General features: G+C 31.8%; 1 protein-coding gene across 1 annotated transcript; it reads left to right on the top strand.

The window, feature by feature from the left end:
* The first annotated feature begins 86 nt into the window (after positions 1–86).
* Positions 87–25,587, top strand: LOC134715347 (uncharacterized). The gene is made up of 16 exons (XM_063577471.1): positions 87–1,057; positions 10,031–10,107; positions 11,459–11,573; positions 11,703–11,777; positions 12,572–12,660; positions 14,095–14,168; positions 14,742–14,818; positions 15,340–15,494; positions 16,432–16,509; positions 17,380–17,440; positions 19,459–19,519; positions 21,697–22,128; positions 22,448–22,554; positions 23,350–23,427; positions 24,152–24,286; positions 25,317–25,587. Exons 1-16 carry the CDS (start codon positions 557–559, stop codon positions 25,458–25,460), a joined length of 2,259 nt encoding a protein of 752 aa, XP_063433541.1. The 5' UTR covers positions 87–556; the 3' UTR covers positions 25,461–25,587.
* Positions 25,588–27,219: the final 1,632 nt, after the last annotated feature.

The raw sequence follows: 27,219 nt of genomic DNA, 5'->3' as shown, positions 1-27,219 counted from the left end.
ATTAGTCAATTACAAGGTCAGATCAAAATATGTGGACTAAATTAAAAGTAATAAGTTTTAATATATAATTAAGGTTTCGACCTTGGTAGAATTTACATGAGAAAATTGTCTAAGATTTCACCTGTTAATATATAATTTGATCAAAAGGTACACATTCGGATTTATCTAATGATCGATCCTTGCGCTACTATCATTCCGAAATATTGACATAACCAAATCTCAACAGTGATACAAACGTGCCATTTTATACCATTTGATATTTTACTGTCTTTTAATTTCGTTAAAAGTAGAGAAGTATATACGTATACGCATATATAGGTAGCACAGTACTTACTTCACTGAAGGTGTAACATTAGTGGACATTTTAAAATATAATGGTTTTTAAGGACTTACAATATTTTTAATTCAAAGAAGAGGGAGAAATGTTAATTAAAAGTAAGTCGATCTTGAAACTGTCATTTTGAATTATGATAAGTATGAAAGCAAATATATGAAGGTCTATATTTGAATAAGAAAACTTACTGTTTGTTAAAAGAGAAGCCAAAGAGCAAATAAAATGTCAAATTTAGACGTAAAGAAAGGAAATTGTGTTTACAAACGGGTATCGTTTGACCGGGATTGGCCCGAGCAATACTATAATGAGAACAACAGAAGTCGACAATCTGTTAGGAGAAGTGTTAGTGATGATAGAAGCTACAGAAGTGGGAGTTTCCCTGATGGGTCAACACCTATAGGTCGTCGATCTAGATACTCAGAGAGTGACACAACTGTTGATACGTCACAGTCTAGAGGAAGACGTAAGAATCTTAGAACCACAAGAAGTTACGCAGAATTAGTGAAAAAAGATTTCCAATCTCAAAGAAAGAGAAGCCACTGGGATTTACTAAATGATAAACTAAACGGAGGCGGAATAGATAAATTTAGGGAGACTAAGAATAAGTGGGATTTTCTTCAAGGAAAAGTACACTTTGTTGGTGTTTTAAGACGTATTATGTCTAGGGATTTGATGGAAAATAGAAAACAGAGGCTTGCAAAGCAAAAACAGGATGCTGCTCAGGTCAGTTAGATTAAAGGCTAAAATAAATATAAGCAGTGTGAAAATGTTTAAAAATAGGAAACATTAGTTTATATAATTTTAGAAAAGATCTTTAATAATGTCAATATTTATTCTTTTTCAAATAACTTTTTTTCTGAGATGATCTATAAATTTGAAACTCTTCATATGATAACATACCATTCAAAGAAAACTAATTCATACATATTGATTAAAATGAATCATAGTGGTTGACAGCAGCCTTGTGGGAGAATTTTGTGAGGTTAAGATATGAATTCGAAACCCTCACTTGGTAGGTGCGTTCGACTCCAAATTTCGATTGAGTTCCAGTTTTCATGGCGAAGGTCGATAATTCTCTCAGAGCAATCGGACTTTCTCAAAAAATAAAATTTTGTCGCATCGAGGTAGCCATTATTGCGGAAAGTGGCGTTAAACAACAACAATCAATCAATTAAAATCAGTGAATGTCTTACACGTATGAAGTTTGATGTGAATTATAGTGTGCATACAAATAATAATTTACAAAAACCCTTATAGAAAACTAATAATTGATATTGTCATATCATAAGTAATATGTGTAAGTTTCGTATTTATATGTAATAACTACATGAATTATCATTTTGATACAATTTAGTTGTCCAGAGGAGTAAATTGGTGTTAATAATATGTTGTGGGTATTTTCAAATCAACAAAGTCCCTTTAAATTTGACAGAGAATTGTCAAGCATACTTTGAACAAGCAGCGATCTGTCAATATTTATTTAAATAATAATTATTTACCATGCAGGGACCCGTTTAAATCCTTGACGTGATGAAGTGTCCAATGCAATAAATACTTTCCTTGAAGACGTTTGTACCTCAATTATGAATATGTTTGAGTGGTAAAAGTATAATGCAATAATCTCTATCAAGGCCTCCTCTGATGTTAAATTGGTGAATCAAACTCTACATTTTTCGTTTAATTCAAAAACGTTAACATTTAACCCACACCTTGATATTGTTCAATATGCTTATATGCTGTAATGCAATTGATAATTGCAGCAAGACTATATACTTTGGGTCTTATTATCTTAAAGTTAAGAGGGAATTTGTAGAACTTAATTTTTATGTTCCATGTAACATTAGTTCTGGTATCATGGCTTAACAAGTGATACATGTGTGATATCTTAATGTTTGGGTTGCTTTTTGTTCGTTTGGGGATTTGATGTTTATCATAGGTATTTATCTTTATTCAAAACAATTCTAGTCTAATTCTGTTTCAAGGGCTTGACATATCATACTGACAATATAAATTAGGGACATAAGGTATAATTGCCAATTATACAACTAGCCACCAAATGAAGAAAATGTTAGCAAGTTTATAATTTTTGAGAAAATATTTGGGGTTTTTAACTTTCAATATTGAAAAAGAGCGCTTTCTGTGTGTTAGTGATATTTCAGTTACGGTTTTAACAATTGACAACAATACATAGGGAAATTACTTTTATTTTATGATAGTGAAATTAAATGCAACGCTTGTTGCGTTCATGGCAATTTCCTTGTTAGCTCACCTGGCCCGAAGGGCCAAGTGAGCTTTTCCCATCACTTTGCGTCCGTCGTCCGTCGTCCGTCGTCTGTCGTCGTCCGTCGTCGTCCGTCGTCGTCCGTCGTCGTTAACTTTTACAAAAATCTTCTCCTCTGAAACTACTGGGCCAAATCAAACCAAACTTGGCCACAATCATCATTAGGGTATCTAGTTTAAAAAATGTGTGGCGTGACCCGGTCAACCAACCAAGATGGCCGCCACGGCTAAAAATAGAACATAGGGGTAAAATGCAGTTTTTGGCTTATAACTCAAAAACCAAAGCATTTAGAGCAAATCTGACAGGGGTAAAAATGTTTATCAGGTCAAGATCTATCTGCCCTGAAATTTTCAGATGAATCGGTCAATCGGTTGTTGGGTTGCTGCCCCTGAATTGGTAATTTTGAAGAAATTTTGCTGTTTTTGGTTATTATCTTGAATATTATTATAGTTAGAGATAAACTGTAAACAGCAATAATGTTCAGCAAAGTAAGATCTACAAATAAGTCAACATGACCAAAATGGTCAGTTGACCCGTTTAGGAGTTATTGCCCTTTATAGTCAATTTTTAACCATTTTTCGTTAATTAAAGTAATCTTTTACAAAAATCTTCTCCTCTGAAACTACTGGGCCAAATTAATCCAAACTTGGCCACAATCATCTTTGGGGTATCTAGTTTAAAAAATGTGTGGCGTGACCTGGTCAACCAACCAAGATGGCCGCCACGGCTAAAAATAGAACAAAGGGGTAAAATGCAGTTTTTGGCTTATAACTCAAAAACCAAAGCATTTTGAGGAAATCTGACATTGGATAAAAATGTTTATCAGGTCAAGATCTATCTGCCCTGAAATTTTCAGATGAATCGGTCTATCGGTTGTTGGGTTGCTGCCCCTGAATTTGTAATTTTGAGGAAATTTTGCTGTTTTTGGTTATTATCTTGAATATTATTATAGATAGAGATAAACTGTAAACAGCAATAATGTTCAGCAAAGTAAGATCTACAAATAAGTCAACATGACCAAAATGGTCAGTTGACCCGTTTAGGAGTTATTGCCCTTTATAGTCAATTTTTAACCATTTTTCGTAAATTAAAGTAATCTTTTACAAAAATCTTCTCCTCTGAAACTACTGGGCCAAATTAATCCAAACTTGGCCACAATCATCTTTGGGGTATCTAGTTTAGAAATTGTGTGGCGTGACCTGGTCAACCAACCAAGATGGCCGCCACTGCTAAAAATAGAACATAGGGGTAAAATGCAGTTTTTGGCTTATAACTCAAAAACCAAAGCATTTTGAGGAAATCTGACAGGGATAAAAATGTTTATCAGGTCAAGAACTATCTGCCCTGAAATTTTTAGATGAATCGGTCAATCGGTTGTTGGGTTGCTGCCCCTGAATTGGTAATTTTGAGGAAATTTTGCTGTTTTTGGTTATTATCTTGAATATTATTATAGATAGAGATAAATTGTAAACAGCAATAATGTTCAGCAAAGTAAGATCTACAAATAAGTCAAATGACCAAAATGGTCAGTTGACCCCTTTAGGAGTTATTGCCCTTTATAGTCAATCTTTAACCATTTTTCATAAATCTAAGTAATCTTTTACAAAATCTCCACTGAAACTACTAGGCCACAATCATCTTTGGGGTATCTAGTTTGAAAAATGTGTCCGATGACCTGGCCATTCAACCAAGATGGCCGCCACGGCTAAAAATAGAACATAGGGGTAAAATGCAGTTTTTTGCTTATAACTATGAAACCAAAGCATCTAGAGCAAATCTGACAAGAAGTTAAATTGTTAATCAAGTCAATATCTATCTGCCCTGAATTTTTCAGATGAATTGGACAACTGGTTGTTGGGTTGCTGCCCTCCAATTGGTAATTTTTAAAGAAATTTTGCCGTTTTTGGTTATCTTGAATACTATTATAGATAGCGATAAACTGTAAACAGCAATAATGTTCAGCAAAGTAAGATCTACAAATAAGTCAACATGACCTAAATGGTCAATTGACCCCTTAAGGAGTTATTGCCCTTTATAGTAAATTTTTAACAATTTTCATTAATTTGGTAAATTTATGTAAATTTTTACCAAATATAGTTCTCTGTTACTAATGGGCAAAGTTCATGATAGATATAATTGTAAGAAGCAAAATCGTTCAGTATAGTAAGAACTTCAAACACATCACCATCACCAAAATACAATTTTGTCATGAATCCATTTGTGTCCTTTGTTTAATATGCACATAGACCAAGGTGAACGACACAGGCTCTTTAGAGCCTCTAGTTGTCTTTACGACGACAGCAAATTTTGAAAACTATTTTGTTATAACTATATTTACATTATTAAGCAAAATGAAAAGAAAACAATTATAAGCAAATTTTGTTTTTATTTTGAGCAATAAAAAGAGAACTATAATCCTTTACTCATGGCCATGATTCATGAAAACCATTTTGAATTCAAACTATCCCGGTATAACAAAAGCAAAAAACTATGCCATATACATCATAATAAGTGTTTAGTTTCATTTCCTTAGATATTGTTGACAACTTTGATGTCATCTCGTTATGACTGTCGTTCATATAGAGCTCCAAAAAATGACAAATCAGAGAATCGGAAACAATCGGAAACATTCAAGAGGAAGAATTCTATTATTTTTACATTATATTAAAATTTCATTAATATTTAACAAAACAAATTTGATTTATATTACATTTTATAGAGTTATCCGTTTTTATATAATTGAAGTGCCATATTTCAATTACACAATTCCGACAAAATATTGTGCAATACAATTTGTGAAAATTAAAAATAAATGTAATTCACGTTTGTAATTTGATGAATTTTTATAATTGACTTATTTAAGAGAATGTCTTTTATTTGGTTTTACATAGAATGATACTGTTAGAATTATACTATTGCAAGGAAAGATACGCGTAGGTGTAATACGAATATGCTGAAAACAGTCAATTAATCTCGGTTTAGATTCAATATAGTGTTTTATAGTAGAATAACACTTTCCATGATAACATTACCTTTTTTTATATTTTGCCAAAATGAGGTTAAAATAGCTATTTTCAAAATTATAATACAGTTTATAGGTAAACGATCTTATTTTCGAGTTACATGTTGTGAATTTTGACACATTTTGTAATGATTAAACAGAGAAAGACATTTTTATGTAAACAGAAAGAAAACTAACTAATATAATCTGGAAATGTGTCATCTCTCTACAGAAGGACCTTTGGAAACGGTCGTATCCAACACAAAAAAGAGTTATCAATCCGGGGCCTGTTTATCGAAGCTCACTTAGGATTAGGACGTGTCCTAAGACCAACTTAGGACACATCTTAGTCCTAAACGAGTTTATCAAACGTGTCGCAACTTAGGAAAATCCGAGGAATTGTCCTAACTTTAGGATACCAATTTAGGTGTCTTAAGATGGTCTTAGGATGGTCCTAACTTTAGGATACATTCGAATTTCGTCTTTTGTTCATTTTCACGCGTATTATTTTTAAGCAGTAGTAAAACTAGTTGAAATTATCAGTAATGATATGAATAGTGCACGAGATTTGGATTTGAACCGTTAAAGAATGAAAATGTGACACTTCGAATTCAACTCACTCAAAAACATGTTATGAATTTTACTTATTATAAATCTTGTTTAACAGTTAGTTTGTTCAATTTTTATTTTTGTCTTATGTTTTGTTTCATACAATTTAAATCTAGAACTATTTTACAAAATATATTTATTACTTTTAATTTAGAACTACCTATTAGTTATTAGTTTCTAATTAACCATATTTGAAATAAAATCATTGATAAAATATGATATCATAATTTATTTTTTTCATATTCAGTTCGTATTTTCTTTTCCGCCAATACTTAGGACATCAGTTAGGACGTCCTAGCTAAGATATTCCTAAGATAGCTTCGATGTGCATGCTGAGACGTGTCGTAAGTCGGTCCTAACTTTATCTTAACTTCTGTCCTAAGAAATTCTTAGGACCGATCTTAGGACAGTTTCGATAAACAGGCCCCCGTTCTTAATGTATGTAAGAGAACAAAATTCTCCCAAAACGGGTTGTGAATAACCCATTCACTTTTAGCGATCAAGCCCTGTTTAGGAAATTACGGCTTGTTATTTCTTAGCCATAAAAACTTGTCAAATTGTTTGTTGGATATTAATAAACATTTGATTAAAACCATCCAGCCCACAATATACTTTCGACTTTCTTGTTAATTCTTTTACAAACATGTTCTTCTTTTTAGAATGTTAAACATTAAGCCAGCCTTTCGTAAATATTATTTGCTATTCATAGCTCAACTTTAGAAAAATTCATCGACTTTATAAATACAAATAGACCGACTTTAAATATACCCTTTTGCAAATACCAATTATTTAAAACAAAGTCGAAAGCTTCTTGTTTTTAAACAGTTTACAAAAACATTGATTAACATAGGAAATTCAAAGATATTTATTTATTTTACTAAATTGTTTGCTTGTATATATATGAACAGCAGATATGATTAATGTACTTTAAGTGGACATATACACAAACAGAGTATAATGGGTGTGCCATCGATTTATTTAACGTTAAACTGTCTTCAAAAGTATATTCATTTTAAAATATGACAGTTGTATAGATCAGATGATTTTGATTTAAAAATGCCAGTATAGTTTAGGTTGTTATATTTTTTTCATTATATACATTGGACCTTGTATAACCAACTATACAATATGTGTTTTTCTCATTGTTGAAGGTCATACGGTTGCCTATTATTGCTTACATCCAAATCAATTTGAACTTTGGTGGATAGCTGTCTCATCAGCAATCCTAAATCCATATTTTATCTTGATCTGTGGCTTTTAAGCGACCGAAAGTCCAAGGACAAATAGTTCGTGCTTTTCCATGACTGTTACGTGTTTATTTGATATGCTCTGTTTTCTAAACGCCTATATATTGGGACAAATTTAACGTACTTTACCAAAGAAACATATTAACCTTGTAAGACACTTCATTCAAAATCCGAGTTAACCATCCCTTGTCTTTCACTTAAACGCTACGTTTCATGGGACGGATCCAGGGTATTGAAAAGGGAGTGTAATTCCTTACAGCTGTGTATATAAAATGTAGATACAAAATGTAGTCCTGGGATCTATGATGACTTTATCTACTGAAAAAAGACGATTTAATGCAAAAAAATGAGAATTTTGCAATCAAATCGATGTTAATATGTGGCAACACACCCTAGCACAAGACTTTCGCGGAAGAGTACACCTTGAATGTTAGTTGATTTGAAATCCAATCTATACATTACATCACATATTTCATGACTTATTTTGGCTTCATATTTTGTTCGTAAACAAATAAAAATGATTTGTTTTTTATAAAAATTTATATTTCAATGACTTTTTGACTCTATATGTACTCCAAAATCCCTAAACAAAAAGAAAAAAATGTCCCCCTTGAAACCTTAAGAAAACATCTATTCAAATTGTAATAGCTTAATTCTCCGAGCGGAATTTTAAATTTCAAAAAATAATAACAATATTAAATATTAAATATCCCTCTTTTCAACCATCAAATATTATTATATTGAGGACAACTTTGAGTATCTAATCCCAGGTTCCAAGTGTTATTTGTCCTTGATATAAACATTTATTTTCTTTGATCGTTGTCCTTAATATTTATTTTGACATGTGTGATCGCATAAAGCACATTTCCATTAGAAATTTAAGAACAAATCAAATTAAACGCACGTATAATGCAACCTTGTAAATCTTTGAGTGTTATAATTTCAACAGATTTAGAACGAAAAAGTATTCAAGTGTTTTCAAGAAACGTTATTTAAACAGTTTCAATTTTTTAAAACTTTTTTATGGTTTGATGTTTCTCAAATTATATGTAATTTAAAATGAAAAATCACAGCAGTTGTCATTTAAAAATAAAAAATAATAAAAAAAAATCACGATGTATATAATATATTAAAATTTTGATAAAGATATAATGCAATGTTTCTACAATTCGTTCCTTGGTTCAAGTGACACTTTACACAATGCAGTACGTTTGGATTTCAAATGTAAATGTTAGAATGAATGAAATATTTATTACAATCATAACATGAACATTATGCAATCAAATACGTAAAAAGATTATATCAGATAAATTTAAGTCTTAATTATTGATCCTCTGTGATATACATTGACACTCAATATGCAATAATAAACTTTAATTTCGTTAAAGTGGGACGATTTGATAGGATTCTCTATCGCAGGCATTCCAGATAGTACTTTTATCTCTATTGTCCATTGACAAACATTACACATTTAAAAAACAGTACTCTCTGATTTTCTGTGTCGCTCACCTTGGTCTATGTGAAGGACGCAGATGGATTCCTGACAAAATTGTGTTTTGGTGATGGTGATGTGTTTGTGCAACTTACTTTACCGAAAATTCTTGCTGCTTACAATTATCTCTATCTATAATGAACTTGGTCTAGTAGTTTCAGTGGAAGATGTTAGTAAAAATTTACAAATTTTATGAAAATTGTTAAAAATTGACTATAAAGGACAATAACTCCGTAGGGGGTTAATTGACCATTTTGGTCATATCGACTTATTTTTAGGTCTTGATTTGCTGTACATTATTGCTGTTTACAGATTATCTCTATCTATAATAATATTCAAAATAATAACAAAAAACGGCAAAATTTCCTTAAAATTACCAATTCAGGGACAGTAACCCAACAAAGGATTGTCCGATTCATCTGAAAATTTAAGGGCATATAGATCTTGACCCGATAAACAGTTTAACCCTGTCATATTTGCTCTAAATGCTTTGGTTTTTGAGTTATAAGCCAAAAACTGCATTTTACCCCTATGTTTTATTTTTAGCCATGGCGGCCATCTTTGTTGGTTGACCGGACACATTTTAAAAACTAGATACTTTAATGATGATTGTGGACAGGTTTGGTTTAATTGTCCCTGAAGTTTTAGAGGAGAAGATTTTTGTACGGGCGACGAAGGACAACGGACGACGACGGACGACGGACGCAAAGTGATGGGAAAAGGAAATGCATTACTTGGCACACGAAATTCACTTTAAAATTTTCGAATTTAATTTCAGGCAGAACGAAGTTCGATGATTTTATTTTCAACAGGTTACGTATAATCTGGTAGACAGCACTTGTCAGATAATTTGGTATTGTGACAAAATGATAATACAAGTTGCACATGTAACCTTCGTTATGCATGCTATTGGACGTAGATTCATTTCGAGCATTTCCTTAACTTCTATTGTTAGAAAAACTTGAAAAGGAATGTTAATACATTGTACAAGGAAAAACATATATCATACATAATTCAGTTATCTTATAAAATTTAATAGTCTTTATTTTTTATTTTTCCTTTTCAGGCTTGCCTCCATTTATTTCGTCTTGCTGGTAAGATGACTGTGTACTGTATACGACTGATGAATATGCATAGCCTTAGGTACTGAACCCTCTCATTTTATTGTTTTGTTTAACAAGATATTTCAGTTTATGACGCATTGATACTGGGTATAATCATCGAATGTTTCATCAAGAAATATGAAAATAAGGACATGGATGAAGTATACTGATTAGAATTAAAAAAAAAAGAAGAGTCCAACAGACACTAATGCTAATAACTAAGGATCACCGTACGGCCTTAAACATTAATCAATACCAATACGGGTATAGAAGGTTACAAAAAGCCCAAGGATGAACAAATGAAACCTTTTCAGAATAAATCTTAGACCTGTATTATGCTAAAACAATAAACTAAAACTATTGTCGCAGATGACAATCAATGAAAACCACAGGTGTATATGCCATTTTACATCGACTGCTGTAAGAACAGTACCAAACTGATTGGTATATGCAATTCAAACAGTTTAAGTATAATAAACTGATGCAAACCTAAGCCATACTTTTTTTCCCATTGTGAATTGTTTGTAAAGTATTCTGAGTAAACTAAAGCATTTTAAATACGAGACAAGCCATTAACATTACACCCATCATAGATACCATGAAAGATTAAATTTTTATGCAACAGACGCATGTTTCGTCTACATAAGAATCATCAATGATACAAGAACAAGTAGGAAGTTAGAGCGCATTGAGGGACCTAAACTCCCAAAAGTATTCATTGCACTAATCTCTATCTCCTATTCAATGTATTGTTCGTGGCAAATTAAAATCAAATGATATTTCTCAATAATATATTAAAAGATATCAGAAATTTCCTCAAAATGGGAAAATACAAACAAAAGACCATCCAAATCGCAAACACCCAATTCCTCCGGAAAATACAGCCATACACACAAGACAAACAAAAGTGAACAGCGCAATCAGAAGTTGGAAGTTTGACCCGATTGACGTTGAGTAACGCCGGCATTTTTTTTTTGACTTTCTAGACCAGAAAGTTAAAACACACACTTTGTTATTTTTGTGTGTAAAATATGAACATCAGAACTAAAATGTTATTTGGAAGGAGAGTTGTCTCATTGGCACTCACACCACAACTTCCTATATCTGTATTAACTATTGGCGACACATTGGAATAAAATATAAATTTTCTATTCAGTGTGTTCCTCTGTTCATCATAATCGCTTAGACACCGACTTACTTATATGGACAATTTGACAATTTTTATCCATTCATTTGATTTTGCCATTTGCTAAGGGACTTTCCTTTAGAATTTTCTCGGAGTTTGATATTATTATTATTTTACTTTAATGTGTATTGTGATTGTTTCTGTTATATTGAGAATGTCAATACTTTCAATTTCGAAAATATATCTTTTTTCATTTGCATTACAGGAATAGAGAAAATGACGACGAAGTATCTCCTTTCATTAAAGGTCTACATTTCAGAGATTATGATAGTCCAATAGACCTGATGTTTGATCCCTCCAAGTTTAAAGCTAACAAATCTGTAAGTATTAGAAAGGATATCTTAATTGATGATAAATAACTTCTATCTGTGCTGTGTTACCTGGTATTCAGCACCGTCATGTTTATATGGTGAAGATTTATTCAGCTTTGTTATATTTATATATTGTAGATGCGTTTAACAGAAGAAACCAAGCGAATATTAAGTAAAGAAAGCCAAGACAGAACTCCTCATGACATATACTCTGTAAGTTTATAAATCTCACTTAAAATTTACCCATTTAAGAAAAACAACCAAACATAAAAGCAAACAAGTACTTTTAGTAATTATATGCAGAGGGAAACAAAAGTTTATGGAATTATTTGCCGTGGTTAGTCATATAACAAGGCCTTTTGAATCGTGTTACCTTACTATAGTTGAAATGCGCGAATGAAAACATGTGTATACATGCTTGGTCACGATAAGTTTGAACGAGTGTTGTTGCTTGATAGGTCTTTTTTTTTATTGAGCCATATGAGTTCGAGCACTATACGAACTAAAGGTACTCATTTAATCTTACTAGGATTCATTTAGTAAATTTGAATCGAATCCACTACAACGTATAACGAATTTGTCACTTTTTCTGTGTTCAAATGAGGAACATGGATTCGAGATCAACTACTAATTTTAATGTTACTATGCTTATGTGCTCATGGAGTAACATGAAATTAGGCTCGACTACGACCATTATACTCTGTCCATCTTTTAGTATTACTGACGAGTCTTATTATGTAGACGAAATGCGCGTCTGTCGTACTAAATTATAATCCTGGAACCTTTGATAACTTTTTTCGACTACTTACTATACTGGAACACGTCCCATCTTACTGTGTCAAAACTGACAATAGTAACCACTTCTCTGATCAGCAATCCGATTGTGACTTTTGATAGTTTTACTTTCATCGAGTATGATAAAAAGACGTATACACTTCTAGTTACGTTATGAAATGTAAAATATTCTATGTGTGCTTACGTAATAATGTAATGCTTATTTTAACTAGGCACAGATAGCTTTCAGGAATATAAGATCTATATCAGATTATCCTGCTAGGATGCAGAGGAAAATAGCTGAGGTTGGAGTATATGAAAGGTACCTATCAACTAAAAAAAATTGTTTCGACAGAAAATTAACGTACAGTAGATAGACCTTATAAGGTCAGATATTGGTATTCATGTTTAGAATTTTTAAAGGTAAAATTAGCCTATGAGTAAACGTCTATCTCAAAACAACATTTTGTTGTAAGATTTCGTCAATGAACATTCGCTGATTAAAGTAAATATATAAAGAAGATGGGGAATGATTGCCAATGAGACAACTCTCCACAAGAGATCTAATGACACATAAATTAACAACTATAGTCACAGTACGACCTTAAACAATGAACAAAGCCCATACCGCATAGTCGTCTATTAAAGGCCCCGAAATGACAAATGTAAAACAATTCAAACGAGAATTGTACAAAGAGAATTTCTGGTCATCTATATATCTGAAAATCAAATATGTTTGTACACTTAATAAATAGCCGGATTTTTCATCTTACGCAATACATTAACATTAATGACAGGACTTGAGACGTTTACTATTATGAGCTAAGGATAACCCATGTCATGCCTCCGCAATTAAATTTTGTTAAATGATCTATTACGTCATAGGTATAGACATATTTATTCAAATCATAAAAAATGTTATGACAGATACCGTCTTGTGACATCAAAAGGATAGTATTACATAGAATTGAATAGAATATTAGTTTTTAGTGGTCTCATTGAATTTTCTGTATATTTTGTATTTATTTTTTTGAAATTTAAGGGCTAAGTATAAGATCTCGTTTTTCTTACCTTTTTTTAAAACCTGTAACATCATTGGTCAGCGAAATAATATTGAAACTGCCATTCCTTTTCCCCTCCAAAATCCACATAAACGTGATGTAAATATATCTAAATAGCTGTATAAAAGATTTTCCTATACGGCCTTAATATTTCTGTTGTTTTCTCTATTCGTACATCAAAATGAAGCAAATCACATTAATTCATTTAAGGAGGATTGACAAGGCCTATCAGTTAGTTATTATGTATTAGGTGGCTGCCTTTTGTTTTATTCATTTTAAGTTATTACTCAGTTTTTAATGGTATATTTGTATACATTGAGTCCACAACAAAGAACCAAGCGTGTTGAATATTCGTTGACAATTTACTTTGTCATATTTAGTTATTTTACCTTAATTGAACTTCGTCAGACAAGAATAGTTTATGTCACAGCCTTGGGTCAGTTTGTACAGCACGAATACCATTGCCTGTACTTTTAAATCCTAATTTGTATTTAATAAGTCTTATAATTTAAAAGTCCTTGGATAAGGAAAAAAAGTGAAATACGAGTAGTGCACACTAAAGTTAAATAAGGCTCAGTTTTTACCCCAAACCTCGCAAATTGTGCATAACACATCATTCATCAGTAATACTATGTGTATGGTATTTAATCATTCAAAAATAACTGATGTTTATAAATCTTTATAATGTTTTATAGATATGAAGCCAAAAGAATCATCGTAAGACAGGGTCATCCTCCATCTGCATTTTACTTCATATTATCAGGGGATGGTAAGTACTTGAGCACTGTAATATATAGATATGTTTGTATATTATATACTTTTTAAATGCTTTAGACAAAAATAACAATACTTTTGAACCCTGTCGAATCACGATTTCCTTCAAACTTCGTGATAGCGCAACACGAATTCAGTGGTTTTAATTTGTTTTGAATTTTCTTTTAGTTTTTTCATTTCCATACAAGTAAAATGAGGAGTGGAGTAGATTTAGTGTAAGCTGAACAACAATCCATCAGGAATTGACATAAATGATTCACTATACAAAAAAGGACGAGTTTTAAAACGAGAAGGGAATGAATTTACACAGAGACGACAAAGATCGAACTAATATATTAATTTCCACATCTATATTCCGAAATTGTCTAAACAAAGAAATTTAAAAGACTTATTTTATTTGAACTCATAATTTTTCTTTCAAAAATTCTATATAACAAACTATTTAACACCGGTTAAAAATAAGGATTTTTATTCGTTTACATGGGTACAAAAACCTAATTATATCCATATTATAAAAACTTGTTTGTTTAATTGTACGTAAAGATATTAAACACTTGATTTATTACAGTTGTAGTTATGAAAATGGACGAAAGTAATACATATGCACGTCCCGTCCTACATTTATCAAAGGGAGATTCTTTTGGTGTAAGTATGAAGTAAAGGAACGATTGCTAATCCCGTCCTTCATTCGTCCAGATAAAACTACTTTTATAGTATATAAATGTTGAAGTATTGAATTCAACGATTACCAACACACGTTCACCATTCGGTTGAAGTCGGATGAACTGACATCACATAAATAAACTCATCATAGATACAAGGATTTATCTTTTATACACCAGACGCATATTTCGTCAAAAAATGCCTACTAGTGCCGATCGAATCAAAAGAGTGACACAAAAGCCTAGTAAGGTACGGATTGAGTTATAACGTCGGTTTATAATATTTTTTGTTGTTCTCGTGATTTTTTCACGTAATGCTGCAGTTAGATTTTACACTATAGCTTCCTTCATTAACCATAAATAAAAAATATCCTTTTGTGTGTTGGATAGCATAGTTTTATTGTCATGTTTTGTGGCTTATTTGTACTGATGAGACTACATTAAATTTTATACCAGACTGTCCACTTCAAATGTCAAAGGAATGAATGATGCTTTTATTTCTAGGAACTGGGAATCATACAAGGAACAAGACGGAAAGCCACTATTATATGCCGAGAACCAACAGAACTACTTAGCATTTCAAAGAAAGATTACCAAAACATATTCATGCTTGGTGGAGTTAAAAGTATAAATGATCCTGATCAAGACCAGTTTCTAAAGTATGTTGGACTATTCAATAGAATACACTTTCACTTCCACTTTATTCTCACGCGGTTATTGAGCTATGTGAATACCCTTATTCAGAAATAACATTCAAAAGTTTTATGATATTTCTCGGTTATCATTTAAGGTTGTTAGTATTGAACGTTAGAAAAGGTTTTCTGATATTTATGATAATATACATTTAGAATGTGTCTGATACTTCTGACACCAGAAACCCTCTGAAATTAATGAAAGGGTCCCTTTTACTAACCCCCAGTTTTTGTTTGGGTTCTTGTTGCTCAGTCTTTATTTTTCTGTGACTATTATTTGTCTGTTTGTCTTTTTCCTTTTAAGCCATGGTTTTGTCAGTTTATTATCCATTTATGAGTTTGAATCTTTCTTCCCTCTTTAACTAACTGATGCTGGTAGTTAACTTAGTATACCTTTATATAATGTTAAGTTTATTTCCGTTTCACCAATAAAAATATGAATCTATTTGACAACAAACTAGTTTTGAATAGAAGTTATAGAATGATACATTTGATATCTTTTATTGAATGCGCGGTGATAACTTGAAACATACTTTAAAACAGGTTTGAAAGATTTTTAATTCTAGTCCATTTTAAGTATGACGTCAATTCTCACTCAACTAGTGCACATTTTTGTTTAGAGACCAGCTGAAGTACGACTCCAGGTGCAGGATTTTCTGGCTATGGATTAGTGACCTTTGGCTGCTTTCTGCTCTTTGTTCCGGTCGTTGTTTTATAAATTAGGAAGCATTCTTGTTAGTTTTGACGTGAATCATTATAATAAGGAAACTGATGTTTGGCATTTGAGTTTTTTGTTTTACTTCAAAATAGCATTTAAAAATTATATATGTCTGACATCTGATAAATAAAAATAATGTAATGTTTCATTTGTACTTAATCACATTCTATTACTGTTTTGTTGTAGAAGTTTGTCATTTTTACGTGGATGGCCTATAGATCTTATTAAAGAAATAAAAGATAAAACCATGTTTCACTATTATAAGTAAGTTAACATATATTTGAAAGTAGGATATAGATATTTTGTACGATAATAGTTATCAAAGGATTATAATTTAGTACGCCAGACGCTCGTTTCGTCTACTTAAGGCTCATAGTGACGCTCATATCAAAATATTTATAAAGCCAAACAAGTGCAAAATTGAAGAGCATTGAGGATCCAATATTTCCAAAAGTTGTGCCAAATACGGCTAAGGTGATAAAGTGTTCATGTTATATTGCTGTCTGTGACTACTTAAAAGTATCATTGAACTAAGACCATTTGAAATGCGACGTTTTCGTCCAAATATGTAACGTTAGAACCTAATGTTATACCACAGTTTCTAACATATTTAATTCTCTATAGATACAAAAGATGATAATTGTCACAGTTTTGTCGACCGGTTTTACTCTGAAACCAACACACCAACATAAGCCATGTGACTTAGGAAGTTTATTGGAAAGTGTGCGAATTGGAAATAGTCATCTATTCTTGATTTTCCAACTGGCTCTTTTCACAGGAAACATTTGACGTCACAAATCAAATATCTACACGTTACAATGTCCCATGATGCGCTTCCCGAATAATGGACTGTACAACTGGGACTTAAAAGTGCAAACTCGTCTTTTTCATATTTGGATTGTTTTGACAGCATAGTTTTGTATCTGAAATTATGTTTATACTAGGCATTGTAGGAACATTCTACATAACTAAATGCCTGTACCGAGTCAGGAATATGACAGTTATTAGCCATTCGTTTGATGTGCTTAAACATCTGATTTGACATTTTATTACGGCCTCTCTGCTTTGAATTTACCTCGGAGTTCGGTATTTTTGTTATTTTACTTCTGTTTATGTTCTTTTTTGAATTCACAGGAGAGGCGATATAATAGCGAAGGAAACGCATTATTTCGATTGGATCATTGTTGTCAAATCTGTAAGTAAACACATTGTTATTAATGCATTATCAAAAGTAGGTCTGTAAGAAGACAGATTGCTTAGGGTGACAATATTTTCATAAATATACATTTGTTTGTTAATGTTCTACGCCCTTTCGATATGATAATAGTTTTAACTATTATGATGTAAGTCGAACACATCACGTTGAGCAGGTTTAAATATCGCAACTCTAAAAGAAGAGACTGTATTAAACATTGTAGATGAACTGGCCCAATTATGTACGTTGTTGATCATACGAGAAACTTGATCGATGATTATATCGAAAGAATTATACCAAAAAGGTTAGCACAGCTTTGAACAAGATTTGAATGAATTTTAAAAAGGATGAAACATTCGTATTGAGACTTGTGATAGTACAGGTGGCATGTAAAGAAAATCAATAGTGATAGACCAATGATTATGTTTAAAAGACATGAATCGATTGTGAGAAAACAAATCGGGGCTACAAACTAAAACCTTATTTAATAAATCGGTATTTTATTATAGTGTCAACTTAGGCTTCTAGTTAAACATGTCAACAGTATATGGAATATGTATTACTGTTGAGGTGTAATACCACCATTGATTTTCCCCTATTAGTCTTCGTTAAATTTGCACTTTTCAAAAAATTGTGCAGAGTTTATCTTTGTTTCAAATAAAGAATTACTTGGCATGAGTAAAGTTTTATCCTGTCCAGTTCTATAGAAAAAGTTTCACATAACATTTCATTGCATATAAGGAAATAACCATCATTGGAAGATAACCAATCAAATTTCTCCCCTTATTCTATCCGTGTACAAGGTTTAGTCACCATGTAACCTCAAGATTACAAAATTTTCTATAGAAATCACAAATAAAAAATAATGGTGTTTTGAAATACCCAAGACATATGTTTATGACACAGAAATAGTTTTACTGCAATAAAATGTAGGATTAATTACCTACAACGGTCAAATTCAAGGGAATATTTTTTTAGACCTACTTTCGTATGCAACCGGATGTGACGTACCATTATTTGGTGGTATTACACCTTGAATAATTTGGAGTTACATATAAACTCATCATAGTTATCAGGATTAAAATTTTAATTTACGCCAGACGCGCGTTTCGTCTACAAAAGACTCATCAGTGACGATCGAATAAAAAAATGATAAAAAGTTCAAATAAGAGTACGAGGTTGGCGAGCATTGAAGACATATAATTCCCCAAAGTTTTGCCTAATACAGCTAAGGTAATCTATTCCTGAGGTAGAACAGCCTTAGTTTTTCCAAAAAATCAAAGTTTTGTAGACAGTTAATTTATAATTATGAAGATTTTAATGACAACTCAAGTCAACACAGACATGATGACTACTGGGCTGGTGATACCCTTGGGGAATTAAATCTCCACCAGCAGTGGCATCGATCCAGTGCCGGTTGCATATAAACTCATTGTAGATACCAGGATTACAATTTAAATTTGCGCCAGACGCGCGTTTCGCCTACTTAAGACTCATCAGTGACGCTCGAATAAAAAAAATGTTAAAAAGTCAAAATCTGTTCCATAGGATATAATTCATTAATATAATTATTAAATCAATCCTCTTTTCCCCCCAGGAACGGTACATACGATTCAACAATTTCCGTTTTTCTCTCTCATTTGAAGTCTTTATTTATGAGTTATAAGAAAATGTGGTATGAGCGCCAATGAGACAACTATCCATCCAAATCTCAATTTGTAAAAAGTAAACATTTAAGGTAACACTAAACAACAAGCTATAAAATGCCCAAAATAACTTGTGTAAAACCATTCAAACAGGACAGTCTTTAAATGATGCCTTTTATTAAAATTTTATTCTAGTTAAAAAATTATTGAAAATAGGTTCAGTTGACTTCATAGTCAAAACAGCTTGTGTGTTATAAATGATTGCTAGCTTTCTGGAATTTTAGTTTACTGTTATATTGGCTAATGTTTAATTTGATGTATGCATTCAATATTTTGATATTTAATAAAAAATATTTTCAACATTTATTTCAGGGCAGTATAAGTGTACTGAAGAAATTGAAAAAGGTTTCTCCATTCGAATGGAAAAATAAAGGTACTTTTTATTATTTAGTAGACATTCTAAATACCAGTATTTTTTATTGATAATAGCTTCAACTGTAACTGGAAGCTGTACTGAAAACCAAACATCAGTTATTCAGATACAGGTTAAGGGACAAACAATTTAAATATCAAATAGATATAGAAAGATGTGGTATGAGGGCCATTCAGACAACTCTCCATCCAAAAAACAATTTCATGATGTCATATTTGTTATTTTCATCGGATTTTGTCTAATACTTAATCCGTGTCTGTGTGTGTTACATTTTAATGTAGTGTCGTTGTTTTCCTCTTATATTTAATGGGTTTCCCTCAGTTTAAGTTTGTTACCCCAATTTTGTTTTTTAAACAGCGGTATACTACTGTTGCCTTTATTTATAGCCTTTGTAATAACAAGACGTTACACACACCTTTGTGTCTAATAGAGAATCAGTATTTACTTTGTTGAAGTTATCATGCATAATGAACCATAGTGCATGGCTGCTACCTTTGATAACGATTTACACCACTGGGTCGATGCCACTGCTGGTGGGAGTTTCGTCCCCGAGGGTATCATCAACACTTCGGTGTTGACATTAATATCAATTACGTGGTTATTTTTTATAAATTTCCTGTTTACCAAACTTTAAATTTTTCGAAAAACTAATGATTGCCTTATCCCAGGAATAGATTACCTTAGCCGTATTTGGCACAACTTTTGGAAATTTTGATCCTAAATGCTCTTCAACAACTTCGTACTAGTTTGGCTTTATAAACATTTTGATATGAGCGTGACTGATGAGTCTTATGTAGACTAAACGCGCGTCTGGCGTACTAAATTATAATCCTGGTACCTTTAATAACGATTTACACCACTGGGTCGATGCCACTGCTGGTGGACGTTTCGTCCCCGATGGTATCACCAACCCAGTAGTCAGCACTATGTGGTGTTTTTTTTTTTTTTTTATAAATTTCCTGTTTACAAAACTTTAAATTTTTCAAAAACTAGTGATTTTCCTATCTCAGGAATAGATTACCTTAGTCGTATTTGACACAACTTTTTGGAAATTTGGATCCTAAATCCTCCTCAACTTTGTACTTGTTTGGCTTTATAAATATTTTGATATGATCGTCACTGAGAACTCTTATGTAGACGAAACTCTCCTCTGACGTACTAACTTATAATGCTGGTACCTTTGATAGCGATTTCCAGACCTAATCAAACGTTGTACATAAATGATGTTTTCTGTAGATTCATAATCAAAGTTAGGACTTGATAGCTGCAAATAAACTTCACAAGTAACCGGAGTTACTTGTAAAATATTCATCCAAAAGAAAAAAAAGTCTATTCGAATTAATGTTTATATAATATAGTTGACTTCACTTTATTGCATTTGTCTCTTACTTATGAAATAGAAACAAAAAATCTTTCGAAAGTCATCTGTGTAGACGAGTTTCTTTAAAAACATGCTGGTATATGGTATTTATCTGAAAAAAATAATACAAACATTCTTTTATTAAATGTCCTGTTAACCCATGTTGTTACATATATGTCATGTTGTCTCTTGGGGAATCTAGTAGGATAGTAGGTGTTCGGACTTCGATTTTTTTTTATTTATACCTGTAGATATTGAGTTGTGCTCGGTTTAAATCGTTGTATTGCAACAAATATATTTCGCAGTTCTTTTTTGAAATACAAATTTCACTTAATAATTGAGCCCATTAGGGTCATTCGAGTCGTCATTACACATCGTGTATTCATTAGTAATAATTGAGAACTCAGAACTCGCCAGGTGTTGTTTTATATTTATCTGCTAATTCATCAATACGGGTTCGAGGATTTACATCATTAGTATATCAAGTGTATTTATTTAGCAAAAACTAATTCAAGGTATCAGGTTTATTAATTGGTACATCCTATGCGACTTTCGTCTACATAAGACTCAATATACATTCGTCTTAAAGCGTGTTCTCCTACAACAAAAACAATTGTTATAAAAGATATTGTCCATTTCTTGTTTTTAAAGAGAACGTTTCGGTTCTATCCGATTTCAATATCTTTTGATTACCATATATGAATCACAACAACCATGAATTACATGTCTTTTATAATCACTAAGTTTGGGGTTAAATACAAGTTTAATTTAGTTTAATGAAGGTTAAACTGCAATCAATAGTCTTTATTTATTTTAGTGAAAACAGAATTTGTGTCTGAAAAACAGAAAAGAGACATTGCCGATCAAAAAGATATGAATAGACGACAAGCTTTAACAGAGTTAAATATACCAACAAGAAATGCTCAGACTGATGATGAATATTTAGAAGAGTTTCCAGGAAAATATAAAATTTTTAAACATCCAATCAATTCGATTAAATATATAGACATGTCTAATGGCCGATATATGGAATCGGTACCAGAAGTGCCTAGCAACCGCTCTAGTTTCAGTTTACCGGATATTGCATCAGAATACAAAGGAACAAGACATAGTCGCAGTTCATTTCAGAATATACAAACATTATATTTACCAACACTGTCCGAAGACACTGAAGGTTCTGTAGACTATGCATATAATACTCGACAAAATAAAAAAGAAGTTGGTACCGGAAAATTATTATTGAGTACAGGTAAAGTTTACTCCTATATAGGTCAAAAAAATTTCCTATCACTAATGTTAACCGTATATTTCCCTGATAAAAGTCTTAAAGTTATTAGATTATTCAAATTCATTTCGTCGTGCTGAAGCAATTTTTGAGTGGAAGACATTTTTGTTGTGAACTGTTCTAAAACACAATTTATTGCCTTTTTAAACAATTGATTTATTGGTAATCTTTAAATATTCCTTTTACCAATTACAAATTCTACTTATTCAGTTTATTTGGAATTTACTGCAAACATCATTTAAACTATACATCAATTTTACAAAATGTATTAATATCATTGTAGATACAAGAAGAAAAGAAAGCATTGCTGAGTTAGAAAGAGAAATGATTGGGTTTCAGGAAGAAAAAATAACATTTAGGGATGATATAGATACTGGTATCAAACGAAAGGTAAAATATTAGACATCAGTGAAAATTTAACAGTTATAGAACATGTAACAAGGTACTTTTAAGTATCTAACAATGTTACACGCTTGAGTGATGCTGCGTATCAATACACCTACATCCTTTTAAAGAAGACATTTTTTCACCCTTATATCTGTCCTTAAATTGTTTTTCTTTTGATATATTGTCGATCGAATGTGCCAGAAAAATATGGCCTTCTAAATGCGAATGCAATATTAGCGTGCGTGTCTTGTAAATGAACCACTAGAGGAAAACATGATGATATTATTCTGATTGGTAAAAAGCAACCGCGTGGAGACCGCGTTCATCCATATTAGGTTAGTAGGGTTCCTTAGTAGGTTAGAATGCGGGGCTTATTTCAATACACAGTTAGTAATGGTGTTGCGTCCCATTAAGAAAACAACACGGTGTTCAGGAGGAATCTTAAAGGTTTCTACATACGACGATAATGATAATGAACGATTGAAATATTTTCTAAAACACATATAAAGCTAATAAGTTGGTATTGTTGGCATTTTGTTTTTGTGTAGATCAATGGTTCTAGTAACTTTTAAAATACAAACGATATTGAATACTTGATCACGTTGAGAAGCCACTAGTCTAAATACCAAATGTTAAGGAAGTTGGTAAGATAAATTGGTTACATAGTGTACTAGTCACACATTACATATTGCATTAGGTCACTAAGACACCATATTATATATATAATAGAGAACCGCAATAATGAAAATGCAAAGATTCTAAGGATAGAAGAAATTTGAAATTGTTTTTATTTTACAGGATCCAGATCATATCACAGAAGCTGATCTAAAGCCAGAATTTGTTAATATACAAACTTTAACTAAAGGTCAAGTATTTGTAAGTTTGAGTAATTTTGATCTTTAGATTTAAAAATAACATTTGAAATTAGCTAGGAAAAGAAAGAATTTCTTTCAAAGGTAAAACTAAACTGTCCAGAAAAAAACCAACATAACAATAAGACAACACAACAACGTACTTAAGAGTACATGCAGAACTATAGATCGAGAATTCCGAACCTAACATAAGATTGTGTCTGATCCCCAAGCTGCTTTGGTGGGTACCCAAAACTAAAGAATAAAGCATGTGCTGAATTTTGCGTAATATTTGTAGTTTCTGTCTCATTGTGTTTCAAAGATAATGCAAGGTCGGTCTACAGTATATTAAGTGTAGATTTTCAAGAGATACATCATTTTGTGTACTAGTATATGACTTCAAACAAATAGAAAACAGAAAATTACCATTTTATGAGTTCATGTTTCCTTAAACAAGATGACTTTTTCTATACTCATGTTTAAAAAAAAATATTTGACTATTTAAAGGTAAATAATCACAATCAAAACCAAGGAGTAAACAAAGACTCATCAAACCAAAAGACATGTACAACAATAGTTTAAAAAAAAGAAACAACACGAACTCCACTTAAACCCGAAAGTTTGTTGATATGAAGATATATGAAAATGCATAAGGGTGAATAAGGGTGAACATATGATATCATGTACAAACTCCGCGAAAGAAATATATTTTTCACATCGTATAAAAACACAATATGTTCTGTTTACAGGGACTAGCAGATTTGATATTAGAACCTCAGCCAAACTTCTGTGTTGTAAGCAATGGTGCTGATTGCATCTTGATAGATAAACATTTTTATATGCAACATACTACAGATAATCTAAAGAACAGGCTTCGGAATGAGGTGAGACATTACTATTTTGTTTAAGATGAATTGTTAAAACGATTTTTTTTTCCATGAACAGAATGTCATGTAGCCTGACATTAAAATAAACCTATCTCGTGTTACTGAATGTTAAAATATCGTCCATGCAACTTAAACAATCATGAAGTTTCAACATTTATAAAGAACACATCCATCATTCACAGTCTGTAAGTTTAGCACTACATAGTTACATTCAAATAAACACAGATGGTCACAGAATAATGCCTATGTTGATCAAATGTTTTGCATGTAGTTACAGTATTCAGTATCCTAGTAATTGAAAACTATATCTTATACATATAACTATAGCTATAAAAAAAATACTTGCGTTTTAGAATTAAGGCAATGGTAGTATACCACTGTTCAATAGCCATAAATCTGAAACAAATCCGGTGCACAAACAAATACTGAAACACATCAACTTTTCAAGAAACACAACGGAACCACTAATACTCCGAACTGCTACAAAAAAAGCGCCAACATTCATAGAAACAAACTATGTGGTAACAAATGCTGTATTCCTGACTTGGTACAGGACATTTAGATTATATCAGATATGTTCCTTATGTCGTAACTACAAACCCATTCCCTTTCATGAATGTGACCTACCGAATTAGACTATTTACCGGATTCGTTATAATATGAGAATGTTTGTATGTTTGTCTTCTTCATTTTTAGCCATGGTGTTGTCAGTTTATTTTCGATTTATGAGTTTGACTGTCCCTCTGGTATCTTTCGTCTCTCTTGCAAAAAATGATGGGTCGAACATTGGTTTATGGCTAGCCAACCTCCCGCTCAAATGCAATGCAAAAAAAGAAGAAAGAATACTAATATCCGAAGGGACAATTCAAAACTTTAATGAACAACAACACAACATACAAACAAAGAGTCGATGCAATCACTGTCGAAAAAAATAATAACTCTATTTTGGATTTTTGTTTAATGTTTTTGTTAATTAATATGCATATACATACACTATATCATTCATCCTATTATGTCAATTTTCCAGTTATGTCCCTATCCATCAGAGGAAGAGATGCAATCACGTTTACAGAATACTGTGGACTGGGAGTCTTACCGAAGTGATATTATGTTACAAACTGTCAACAATGTAAAACCTAAACGTCCAACCAAACAAGTTGTTCATGTCTGATACTTCATTGAAATAGTCATTTATATTTGTAATGTGCCAAATCTATTTATTGTCATAAATCATGTAAATGCTTGTCAAGAAATGTTAGTTTGATTTGCCTTTGTCACATTATAAAAAAGATATCTCAAAATCTTTTCATATACATAAAGTATCATCAGTAAAAGGGATCTGTTTAGACATTTAATCATTATGTGAGTGTTACACCTGCAGTCATATGCCAATTACTTTTTAAAAGATAGAAATTTAAGAAAAATCTATGTCACCAACAATTAAATATTCAATGAGACTTGCAGCATTAAAGCGTACTTTGAAAACGTTGTTTGGGATAAACAGATTCTCGCTAGAACATGCTACCTTAAAACAAATATGAAATTTAATTATAGTAATTTCTGTATAACAAGAAAATGAGCAGAAGATACCAAGAGTTTTTAGTTCACTCAAATATCATTATGCATCCTGCAACCGTTTTAACATTCGTTGACCTGAGTAAATGATTGATCGTCTTTAAACAACAACGTTAATTCATACCTTCAGTGTGAAACGGTATCACTTGTTAATAATTCTAATTTTATCGTCCTTCCCTACGCGCATTTCACCCTGCTCTGTCGCTCCGTAATTTTCGTAACAAAACGTAACCAGGCATTAACAGCGAACGAAAAAGTTATCAAGCATGTTTCCGTTAAACATACAACTGTCCTAGGAAGAGATAAAGACCAGTAATGGAACGATAAACAGATAAACGCGGTCATTGTGTATAAATATCGTAAAATATTAGACGCTCGCCAAAAAGGACTTGAATGTGGCTCGCGGCTGCTATTATACGATATCAATGTGTAGTAAATCTATACGTATCATCATGACAGGTACGCAAGAACTAATATCAAGCAGAGAATAAATAATTAAAGCTTCTTTTTTTACAATGAATAAACACGAAAGTAGTTTACCAATGTTCAAATTTCTCACAAATTGATTAAGAATAGATAAATCAAGGTTACAAACAAAAACGGAGACAATCTAATTAAATTCATCATAGAAGCCACGGTAAAAAATCTTGTACGCCAGAAGCAACGGAGTAAAACTTTGTTTGTCGACCAGGAAAACATCTCCATCCTATGCATGCATCACTTGCCATGACATTCCCAATCAGTCAAAATATCATACATTCTTATAACATAATAATGGTAAGTAAAGATTTAAGTCTGCAAAATATGTGACTGGTGAGTTTAGACACTTATGCATCGTTTCGAGCAACCAATTCGTGATAGTAAAAACTATAAATACGATATAACGGAATCAGAGTAAGCTAGTTATTGCTAATGTTCCTGCAAATATGCACAACAAACAATTTACGATAACTGATCAGTTGCAAAAACAAATGACTTCGTCAAAATTATTGAGTGTTCATTTACGTATATTCCAGCGATACAATATTTGCCTTTCTTTTAAAAAAAGTAGTGTCACTATTTAACCGAGGAATTATCGTGATGAATATAGTAAAAAAATTCAGTAAAGGTGTAATACCACCATTGATTTTCCCCTATTAGTCTTTGTTAAATTTGCACTTTTCAAAAAATTGTACAGAATTTATCTTTGTTTCAAATAAAAAAATACTTGGCATGAGTAAAGTTTTATCCTGTCCAGTTCTATAGAAAAAGTTTCACATAACATTTCATTGCATATAAGAAAATAACCATCATTGGAAGTTAACCAATCAAATTTCTCCCCTTATTCTATCTGTGTACAAGGTTTAGTCACCATG

Source organism: Mytilus trossulus, chromosome 1 (genome assembly GCF_036588685.1).
Source record: "Mytilus trossulus isolate FHL-02 chromosome 1, PNRI_Mtr1.1.1.hap1, whole genome shotgun sequence".
NCBI classification, from domain to species: domain Eukaryota; kingdom Metazoa; phylum Mollusca; class Bivalvia; order Mytilida; family Mytilidae; genus Mytilus; species Mytilus trossulus.
The sequence above is the reverse complement of the archived record's forward strand: the minus strand, read 5'-3'. Positions and strand labels throughout refer to the sequence as shown.

What these genes read in the sequence shown, in the direction of transcription:
- LOC134715347 (XM_063577471.1), top strand. Translation starts at nt 557, where the DNA reads ATGTCAAATTTAGACGTAAAGAAAGGAAATTGTGTTTACAAACGGGTA. An exon ending in AAAAACAGGATGCTGCTCAG is followed by an intron (nt 1,058 to 10,030) that starts GTCAGTTAGATT and finishes TTTCCTTTTCAG; the next exon opens with GCTTGCCTCCATTTATTTCG. An exon ending in AGAACAGGCTTCGGAATGAG is followed by an intron (nt 24,287 to 25,316) that starts GTGAGACATTAC and finishes TCAATTTTCCAG; the next exon opens with TTATGTCCCTATCCATCAGA.